Consider the following 10,972-nt stretch of genomic DNA (forward strand, 5'->3'; position numbering starts at 1 on the left):
CGAAGAAAGTTAAAATATGCTCATACTTCTCATAAATTTTTTGCTTTCTTTTATTTTTAAGAATTTAATTTTTATTTTTAAATTTAAAACTCAATTCTAATGATTAAAAATTTATTGATATGAACTTTGAAATAAAAAAAGTGTAATTAAATAATAATGTTGAATTAAATCTGAATTTAATAATTTTTACAATTGAATTTAAATTTTAAAATCTAAAAAAACTAAATTCTAAGGAAAGCTAAACTTGTAACTACTAAATAACGTGCATGTATGTGTTAGATTCTGAAAATGCCGAAACATGTGACAACCTCAAACTTCAAATCAATTTTGTTTTTGGAACTTGGGTTAAGGGGATGTGCTTGATCGCCTTTAACTTATAAATTCCACTTTATTTGTACATAAACCACATTTTTAACAATAAGCTTGGATTTTGTACACCACCAGAAAACACCATCAAATCTCAAAACTCCTACCACCAAATTATCCAAATCATTCTTTACAATTGAGTTAAGCTGAATGTTCTTATTCTTTACTAAATTAATCGTCTTTGTCATCGTCCTCATCATAATTGAATGGTAATGGTACAGACTTGAATGCTCGGTACTTCCCAACGTTGTTCAAATGCTCATTTTCCAACCTGATATTCACAATCCATTAACAGTATTAATGACTACTTGGTTTGGAAAGTCTGGGAAAAGATTAAGGTAGTGTTAGATGATTCAACTTTTTTTCTTGTTACCTGAAGAAATTCCATATGCCACGACGAATGATCTCAAGACTAGCCACGATCGTCGTCAGGGTTTGTGGATGCAATGGCAACTGGAAATTCAACACTGTTTGGAGCCAGGCAAATCTGAGTAAAATATTCAAGCCCTGAAATTTCATATAAGTAATTCGTTAAGAGACAATTATAGTACGTAATGGTGGAAACTAGTAATTTTTCAATATTGTAAATTGTAACCCACCATGGCTCCAAAATATACTTTCTTGTGAGGAACAAGGAGTTTGTCTCTCAGCCAACGGTTCTTGGAGTGCCTATCTAGAAGCCCCCAGTCATAAACCAAGTCCCAGTATGTACAAAATATTGCTGCAATGGCTGAGACAATCCAGGCTATTATTCTCCACGCAATTCCCTTGTTAAGGCTGTAAGCTGTTCTCAGACATACAGCTGCAATTGTCAGGAAATATTTCAATCCATTCAGTCCTTGCATCGCATCTTTCTCTTCAAAGAGACGTCGCAGGCACTGCAGGAGGCGAGCCAAGTATGGAAGCACCGCCACGACAAAGTAGAAAGTATTATACACATTACTATCTCTGCAAGTATTCTCTCTGCGCTTAAAGTCTCCCCAACCATAGTAGCAAACGTAAAACTCTAAGCTCCTAATGGCTTGCACCTGTAAAAATTAATACAATGATGTCAGAACTTCCAATGATTTGGAAAGGAGGGTCGTCCAAGAAGAAAGCTGGGAGTAATTTGTCACAAACCTGGCTTGTTAACTGATCGGCCAAGAAGAAATCTGGGAGTGTGACCTGCAGCAGGACAGAAATTTAGAGATGAATAAGATTTGTTCCACAATTTTAATCTTAATTTGTTTGATCAACTTTATGTAAATTTCCTCCATATCTTTTCAATTTACCTTGTATAGAGGAGCGCATATACAATGGAACAAACATGTGAGGAGGAAGAATCGACTTGATCGATACAAGACGTTGAATGGCAGGAACAGGACGATAAATATAAACTGCAACATAGCAAAAGGATGTGAGTTAATAATTGTTGTTGGAAAATGAATGGGACCAATATATATATATTGATATTGAATAGATGGTATCTTACCACAACCAACATTAGAGGAACAAGTTCAGTGAATGCTTTATAGTCTTTTGTTTTGGGATCCATCTCCATATCAAGGTTGGCGAGCACACTGGCTAATGCCAATGCCCCAAGACCAAAACTCACAAGCAGAACTTGTCTATAACCCAGTTCAGTTCCTGGCTTGAAACCAATGAATGGGACCAATATATATATATTGATATTGAATAGATGGTATCTTACCACAACCAACATTAGAGGAACAAGTTCAGTGAATGCTTTATAGTCTTTTGTTTTGGGATCCATCTCCATATCAAGGTTGGCGAGCACACTGGCTAATGCCAATGCCCCAAGACCAAAACTCACAAGCAGAACTTGTCTATAACCCAGTTCAGTTCCTGGCTTGAAACCAAATATGAAGGCATAATTGACTCTGTACTTCCGCCAGTAGAATATATTGATGGCATACATTAACATGTGTAGAACAATGAAGCCGAACAAACTGCAGAGGCAAAGAGGCTTATCAGTTAGCATAACTTGTTAAAAAATGTTACTTCTTGGATCAGGTCTATGCTTGAATTGTCAAGTTTATGCAGTGGTAAACCTGAAGAAGAAAGAATTAAAAGTACCTGTAAAGAGGAAACATGGTTTCCATGTATTGAGTCCTTCCTTCACTATCCATAATATTACGGGCACGAATCATCAGAATAAGTGCTAGTAAAAGAGAGGCTGCACAGCCAGCGAAAAAACCTGGAATTTTTTTTATAGACATGATCAGGGAAAGGCCATAAAGAGATCCAACACGGGAGAAAACGATCTTACTAGCCTTTAAAGGTAATTGCGTGAACCCGACTAGACAAGTCTCAGGTTCTGAAAATGATCATATGTTTACAGCCTCAACTAGAAGTTCCAATTATTGACAGAAATCTTACCTGTTGAAAAAGTTGTCCTATGCCTTTCTCGTTTGACTTTGGGTCTTAAAATGCTCATTCCCTTAGAACGGTTTGCATTTGAAAAGTGCTTGATGAATGTTGTTTCAACCCTCTCCATTAGCTTTGTTACCTGGCGATGAAAGCTTCTAGATTAGACCACTTGTAAAATAAAAATTAAGGAATTAAACAGAGTAGCTGCATTGATTGGAAGGAAACCAATGATGCTGAATTAGCTGTGACCCACTATAAATTTTGAGATGAAGAAACATAACCTCTTCAGAGCTACCGAGGTAGGAGTTATCCACCATTTTCATGTAAGATTTTGACGCACTTCTGGAAGTGATCTTATCATACTTCTTCATTATTTTGGAGAAAGCCAACGTATTCAGAAAGCTGTTAAATTCCAGGGTAGAAGGATTGGTACAATCAGTTTAGAAGAAAAGAGAGACTGTAGAAACAAATGGTGGAAATTTGTAGAAAAAAAAAAAGCAGAAGAAGACATCACCTGAAACTTTTAAGCAGGCGAAGCTTTTGGTAAAATTCAACAAAAGCCCGCTTAAGTTGTTCTTCAACCTTTCTAAGATTTTCCCTACTGAAACTCAGATCCGTATGGTTTGGAACCTTGAGAACACCTTTAATGGTGGAACGAGGAGTCTCGAGGGTATTGTTCATTTTCACCCGGTCAAGTATTTCAAGTGGTGCGGGTACAATGACCTTGGGTTTGGGTTTTGCTGGTTTGGCTTCTAAAGTCGGAGTATTTCTCTCTTTCTCATCGCCATTATCGTCATCATCAGCTTGGCCATGGGTGCTTTCTTCAATGGCTTCCAGGTGAGCAGCCCTTTCTGCATATCAAAGTTCAAACAGGAAGGTAAGGTAAGGTAAGCAAGTAGCTGAAAAAAGTCATAGAGATAAAAGGTTTAGAGAGAAGAGAAAGTTACTGCTTGCTGATTTTGCCCCAGATGGAGTAGAAGCAGAGAGAGCAGCAGCAGAAGCTGCAATATCAGAAGCAAGACGAGTCATCTCCACAGACCTGTCGAAATGAATCCCTGGAGGGTTCTCAACTTTAATCCTAAAAGCAATCAAGGCATCCATTTGCTTGTTCAATACATCAGCTTCTTTCATCACCTCTTGCGCTTTAGCCCTATAAAACTTGTCCACCTTGTTGAACTCATCATCAAGCCTTCTAAAGTAAACCAGCTCATACTCTCCCCCTTCCTCCGACGACATCAGGAACGTCGTTTCATAACTTTGCGACCCATCTCGGCTCACAGAGTTCACCAAGATGGGTTGGCTTTCAATATCATCAGGTGAGGAGGATGGACTGGTTGGGTTATGGTGGTGGTGCGTCTGTGTTAAGCCACTGAAAGCTCTGTAGAGCGTGAGCTTTCGTTTCAGCGAAGGTGCAGCCGGTGGCTTCGTCCTATGCTTGAAACGTTGCAGTTCTTTCAAAAGGGTTTTCAAGTAATCGTAATCCATGTATGCTTCTTGCCATTCTGGCACCATTTGAGACGCAAATTCCTTCCCAAACTTCATATTTTCCGATTACAACTGCCAATGGCAATGCAGATGAGGCAATGCTGAAATAGATACAGTAAGTACAGTTTTCACTATGAAGCTTCTGAGATCTGGGTCTTCTTCTTGTTATCTCGAAATTGAAGAAAACCCCAGAAAGAAAAGAGTTGAAAATAACAAAAAGGAGTTGAAATTAGAGCAAGTTGATGAGGGTGGTTTGGTTAGGTGCAGGTAGCTGAAATATATATATATAGATATAGAGTAGGAGGAGGGAGTTGGAGGGAGAAATAGAAGAGGGAAAGAGCCGAGAAATTGGTTCAGCAAGGAACAAAACACCCACTGGGCATTGATAAGAGTAGAAAACCGTGTGTCAGGTAAGCCATGATATGTTAGAGACAGAAAATGGGTACGTTGGAATTTAAATAAAAAAGGATTAAACTTTTTATCTTTGCCTAAACTTTTAAAGGTTGAGTAGGCAACTGGGGTTGACCGCCCGCCCCCACCGTTGAATAATGTGACTGCGCCTTGGGCGTTTCATTCATTCCGTATCAGGTGACTCATTCCAGTGTGAATATGTTTTTCAAGTTTGAATTTTTCTTTAATATTTTAAAGTAATTAAAGTTTATTTTAGATTTCAAAATTGATTTGTGGAAAGTTAATTTTAATTTTTTATGATTTTGGTAATGGAAAAATTTTAGTTTTTTAATGTGATTAGTTATCAGATCTTCCAAGTTGGCAAGCTTATCCTTCTTCATATATGGTGGCCGAGTTTTATTAATTCATCAATTTAAAAAAATAAATAAATAAAGTTTGACATTTTACAATGAATGCATTGGTATTGAGCAAGTCCGCAAACACTTCCACCCCCACTCACAGCATTTGATTTAAATATGAAATTTTGGTACCAATTTCATTACATGTTGTTTGATTTCTCTTAACTTTAATAATTCATTAAACAAACACATATTTTTCGTTAATATGTCTGTCAGTGGAGTTATAAATAACAAAAAGAATTTGGATTAGATAGGAAAGAAAAATATAAATTGGACTTTTTCTTTTTTAATAAAAATATAGGGGATTGAGCCCTTTCAACTTTTTCTTTTTAAACAGTCGATTGAGTTTTAGTTCAATTGATATGGACATTACTATTAACGCAGGAGCCTATTTATGAGTTGGGGAAGAGATTGTATCAAAAAGAGCAAATATAATTAGAAAATATAATGAAATTGTTCAAAAAACCTAGACAAAGATTATACAAGTTACCTAGTAGTTGACATGAATTTTATTTTGTAATTCTCAAATACTTTAGGTTTAATTAATTTATTTGAAACTATAATAATTATAACCATTTTAATGTAGTATTATATAATTTTATTCACACTTTAATCATAATTTCCTACAATTTGAAACTATAATAATTGTAACCAATTCTAGGCGTGTAGTCACAAACATAATTTATATATTATTGATAATTTAAATATGATGTTTTCTTTAAGGTATAATAATTTTTTTCCCTCAACTTTACAAAAATAAGTTACAAAAATGTATCAAAATCTTAATCTGAAATAGATTTAAGCTTGGTTGGTAGCACATATCTACTTATAAATTACAATTATTCTTTTGGTCATTGGAAATGGTGATACATAATGATATTGACTAAGGCTTAGGCAGTGTTTAGTAGTGCTTTTTAAAAGCACTTTTAAAGCAAAAAAAACGCTAAACCATCAATTTTTGAAGGAATTTTTTTGCTTTTCAAAAGCATTTTCCCCAAATGGAGAAATTAAAAATTTTTAGTTTTTCTCTCCCAAAAGGACTTTTGACAGCTTAATTATGTTTTCACCCCTCCATCACATGGTACTTCCCCTCTTCTGGTTAAGTACTTAAAAAATATTTAATTTTTTTCATATATTAAAATATTAACAACAAATTATAATAAATTATTTTCTATATTTTTATTAAAATATCATAAAATAACTAATTTGAACATTATTTAAATGCTTATTTGTTACTTTATAACACTATGTCTAAAATTGACATTTTATTTCTTAAAAGTACTTTTTGACAATAATACTAAACATTTAAATTTTAAATAAAACTTTTCAAAAGTACTTCTCAAAATCACTTTTTCAAAAGCACGTTTCAAAAATAATGCTAAACTAACCTTTAGTTTAGAATTACTTCTTTGAGCAAAAGCTAAAATTTTCTACTTCTGCTTTTGTCTAAAAACTACTTTTGCAAAGTTTTTTTTTTTTTTGTTTCAAAAGCATCTTATTTAACAATATTTTTATCTCAAAAGTATTTTTTACCCTAAAAATACTTATTAAAAGTAATGCTAAACTGGCGAGTGAACATCATCTTTTGTAGACTAAGATGTAAGTTGGGAGTTCAACTTATAAGTACCGATGGATCCATCATAGTTTTTTATTCTTGATATATGTGTGGTTTTTAATGGCTTTGAAGCATACAGAGGTTGGTAGGTGAGATGAATGATCGTGTTATAGAATTTTGTGTAAACAAAAGTGGTTGGTTTGTTAACATAAACGTGTGTGTTATATTTTATGTTTTCAATTAGAATGGATTTGAGACAATCAGTTCACTAACCAGTTGTATAAATATCAACTTGTCTCCTATTAGAAGATATTCTGTTGTTCTAGCTCGATTCATGGTGCACCGATAAGTCGCTGAAGGATCTAATACCCCGAACATATGCCTTGGCTGCCAATAAGTGGGCCAACGTCTCAAATTACGCTATGAGTAATGCTTTTAAAGAGGTTAATTGAAATTTTTTATTCTCAAGGCCCTTGAAGGAAAAAGATTGAAAGGGAATCAATGTTATCATTTCAACCACCTTCAATGTTGTTTTGAGACCCCCTGTGAAAGATCGTATTATATTTATTCATGACCAAGACATTATGGTTGGATCATGAAGGTTGCATCAATAACTCAACGTTTGGAACACCTTTTTTCAAAACATAAATTATTTTGTAAACGTTATAAAATCCCCTTTTATCCCTTTTGATAAGAAAAATTGTCAATCGAAAGGCATATGTATGAAGGTTTTGAAAAGTTGTCTTAAAAAAAACTTAATTTAATTTAAAATGTCATGCTATCGAATTTATTTACTTGCTTCGTAAAAACGCATATTCACGATTAAAATTTTGCAATGGAAAGTTTTTTAGACTTGTTTACCCATGAAAATCAGATGTTAAATTTTAATCATTAGAAAACATACTAATTTTTTAGATAATTAGTTAAAATCCTTATCAAATCCCAAAACCAAAATTAAAGTCTGCAAAACTGATCCATAGTTCAAAAGTATATAAAATAAAAAATATGAATACTAAACAAGTTTTATACGAAATAACCAAATCGAGCTCCGAGCGCCGCCAAATCCTAAGTCTGAAGGTTACTTGAAATATTAAATAAACGGAGTGAGCTAAAGAAAACTTAGTGTGTGCGTTGGCCCACAAACAGAATCATTTAATAGAATTTTGCATAGATGCACATGTCAAAACAGGTAGATCATAAATTACTATCATGCTTAGCATGACAAACTTATACAAAATAATCCTACCGTCATCCGCTACACATTATCTCCGACCATCTAATCACACCAAGTAGGGCTACTAAAACTCATCCATCCAATCGCAGCTATGCTGCCAAAAATTTATTACAGGTATATTGCCAAAAATATATATAGTGCAGTTAAACTGCCAAAATTAGATTTCCTCTATCACAAAATCTTTTCTCACCCTAATGCATATACAAAAATCATACTGAGTGATCATGCCATATTTACTCATACATAACAACAGAACATGAGCATAATATTTAAGCTTACTTAGAGTCTTACTGAACAGAAACCCACTTTTATAGATACGTATACACATATGTTTACAGGTATCATGATTTAACACATATTTAGAATATATTACAAATCAGAGTCTAGAATTTAATACTTGGCCCAACGGACCACTCAAAATGGCTCACACGACCCATCAGGCCAAATCGTGTAGCCCACAAGCCTTACCTCAACCAGACCATGTGGCTTATACATCTATGTTTCTCACACGGCCCTACACACGATCATGTAGCGTCATCAGCCTCATTTTGATTTTCACAAAATTTTAGGGTTTCCATGTTCGTTTTTAAAAATTACGGGTTAGGTCATACAACTTATTACTTTTAGGATGTCGGCACTAAAACAGCACTCCAAGTCCTACCTCAACCAGACCATGTGGCTTATACATCTATGTTTCTCACACGGCCCGACACATGACCATGTAGCGTCATCAGCCTCATTTTGATTTTCATAGAATTTCAAGGTTTCCATGTTCGTTTTTAAAAATTACGGGTCAGGTCGTACACCTTATTACTTTTGGGATGTCGGCACTAAAGCAGCACTCCAAGTCCCTGTACACGACATCCACAACTAACTCGATTAGCAAACTTAACAACGAAATCGAAACTTGAATTTGGTTTTCAACACTTGATTAAACCAGTCCTTTAAACTGGTATTTGGTCACTTACCCTGGAAAGATAGCGGTTTAACAGCAACTAAACTGCTGGTGGGTTATGTATCTCGCAATCTTCACTTAACATAACCAAAACTCTCCCAAGATTAAAAAAACAACTTCCTATAAAACAAACAAATTATGATTGCAAAATAAAATAAAATAAATATATAATACTAAGTCGAAGTTTCGAAGCACATATGACCAACAAAGAAAACAAAGAATTGACGACACTGTGACGAATCAAGGTCTGGATGGCATAAAAGAAAAATAAGCAAGAGATTGCCCACAAAATTATGGAAAATAAAACAAAATGAAAAGACAAAAGAAACAAAGATGAAAGGCGGCAGAGGAAGAGTTTCCATTAGCAAAATAAGGGGAAAACGAAAAATGGGGAGAGAGGGATAACAACTAGAGAGGAAATTTTGGGATAACTTTTAATAATTTCCAAAAAAAAATCTGATAAAAATCTTATCTAAATATCTAACCACCTAACAGTAGAGTTTGACCGAAACTTTGACAAGTATGAGCGGCAACAATAGAGACAAAGCAAAAATTAATTCCATTTTCGCACAACGAAATATTTTACCACTAAATCAGCAGCCTCATTCTTGCTAACAACTTGAGCTAAATGAAGAAATAAGAACACCCAAAATTTAAGGAAATGGATTTGAACACCAAACCTCAAGCACATAAATAGAACACTTAGCCACTGAATCAGATTAATTACTTGACACAAATATGAACCCAGAAACTAAAGACTTTTAGGGCGTTACATATTCACTGTCAAAAAAATTACAGAGCTATTAATGGTATTCAACTAAAAGTGCAATGTTTTATTTGGTTATTGTCTTTTGATAGGTTTCCTACGATAGCCTTTCTAGCATGTAGAGTGATTTCTTTGAATGCCATACTTTGCTCAATTGTCCTTGGTGCAACTCATGTCTTGAAACCCAATGTCATCTCTCCTTTGAGTGTAGTTAGATCAAGGCTCTCTAGGAGCAAGTTTTCAATTTGTGGCAGATTTATTTTCGCTTTCCTCATGATTTCTTTCACTTCTTTGCGAGTGTTGAGATATGCCTTTCTCAGGCATTATCTCATGACTTACTTTGCAATGCTATGGTCTGTTTGGTTTGCTTGGAATGCTGCCAAGTTCGAAAGGAAACCGTGGAATGTGGATGATTTTTTCTTTCTTATTAAATTGTGATCATTATTTTTTATCAGTTCTTATTCTCACAACCACTGCATCCTTGAATGAGCTTGTTGGGATTTTCCTTTTCTTTGTGCTCCTTTTGTTTCAGGTAACTCAGCTCATAAAGGGATTATAGTGGTGTTCTTCGAAATTCTTCAGGTGATATCTTGTTTCAGGTGAATTTTCCTCATAATATTTTTAAAATTTTTATATAATTGGTTAATTGAACCCATAAATATTCAAAAATTATTCATCAAAATTTTTGAAATTTTTTTTATAAAAAATGGTTTTATATTAAAAATTAATAAATGAATATATTTACCTACAAAAATCCATAGCCCTTTTATTTTCTTTTAAAACTCATTACTTTTCTCTCAAATTTCTCTTATTTTCTTACACTCTCTCTCTAGTATTTTCAAAATAAAGGTGATCAATCTTTTAATAATTTCTAGTAGGTCTCCTTAGTTTTCAACAATTGGAAAAACACGTTAGTTTTTTGTGAGAATAGACTGCCTATTCAATATTGTGTCCAGTCGTAGGATTTATCAAACAATAAAACAAAAACATAAATAGAGAAACTAAAGAGAGATTTGCACACAACCATTTGTTAACGCAATTAAAAAATAATCTTACTTTATGAAGCTTTCTCAGTGAATGTTCTTTTATTCTTCAATTGATCAAACCACCTATTGGTAAAAGCCCAAACTACCCTTCAACAAGTTGTATTTGCAGCCCCAACAGCTAGTCTTAACTAGTTACAACCACTCACCCAAACCTCACTTAAACAAGTTTAATTCACTCACAAATAAAACCTAAAATTAGGTGTGAAATCAAACAAAGAATACTTTTAAAAAATAGTTTGCAACTCTCTACCCTACAAAATGTTCACCTTGATTGTGCAATATACTGCCTATTTATAGGCATCCTAGGTGGTTCATGCAATTGTACACAATCGTTATTAAGTAATAAGTAAGTAAAAGAGTTATCATCTCCACAGGGACTGTGTTTA

The 10,972-nt window shown here is 34.0% G+C and overlaps 1 protein-coding gene and 1 long non-coding RNA gene across 2 annotated transcripts; both read right to left on the reverse strand.

The window, feature by feature from the left end:
* Nucleotides 1–368: 368 nt before the first annotated feature.
* On the reverse strand, nt 369–4,622 carry LOC105794207 (phosphate transporter PHO1 homolog 3). The gene is made up of 11 exons (XM_012623255.2): nt 3,684–4,622; nt 3,251–3,587; nt 3,018–3,138; nt 2,746–2,875; nt 2,443–2,563; nt 2,057–2,315; nt 1,638–1,742; nt 1,486–1,530; nt 966–1,394; nt 740–873; nt 369–637 (listed from the first exon to the last, which is right to left on the reverse strand). The coding sequence occupies exons 1-11, from the start codon at nt 4,276–4,278 to the stop codon at nt 538–540; spliced, it is 2,376 nt and encodes a 791-aa protein (XP_012478709.1). The 5' UTR covers nt 4,279–4,622; the 3' UTR covers nt 369–537.
* A 3,488-nt stretch (nt 4,623–8,110) lies between these two features.
* On the reverse strand, nt 8,111–9,194 carry LOC128039620 (uncharacterized). The gene is made up of 2 exons (XR_008194065.1): nt 8,788–9,194; nt 8,111–8,670 (listed from the first exon to the last, which is right to left on the reverse strand). It is a non-coding gene; the product is annotated as an uncharacterized LOC128039620 (long non-coding RNA).
* Nucleotides 9,195–10,972: the final 1,778 nt, after the last annotated feature.

Source organism: Gossypium raimondii, chromosome 3 (assembly GCF_025698545.1).
Source record: "Gossypium raimondii isolate GPD5lz chromosome 3, ASM2569854v1, whole genome shotgun sequence".
Lineage (NCBI taxonomy): Eukaryota > Viridiplantae > Streptophyta > Magnoliopsida > Malvales > Malvaceae > Gossypium > Gossypium raimondii.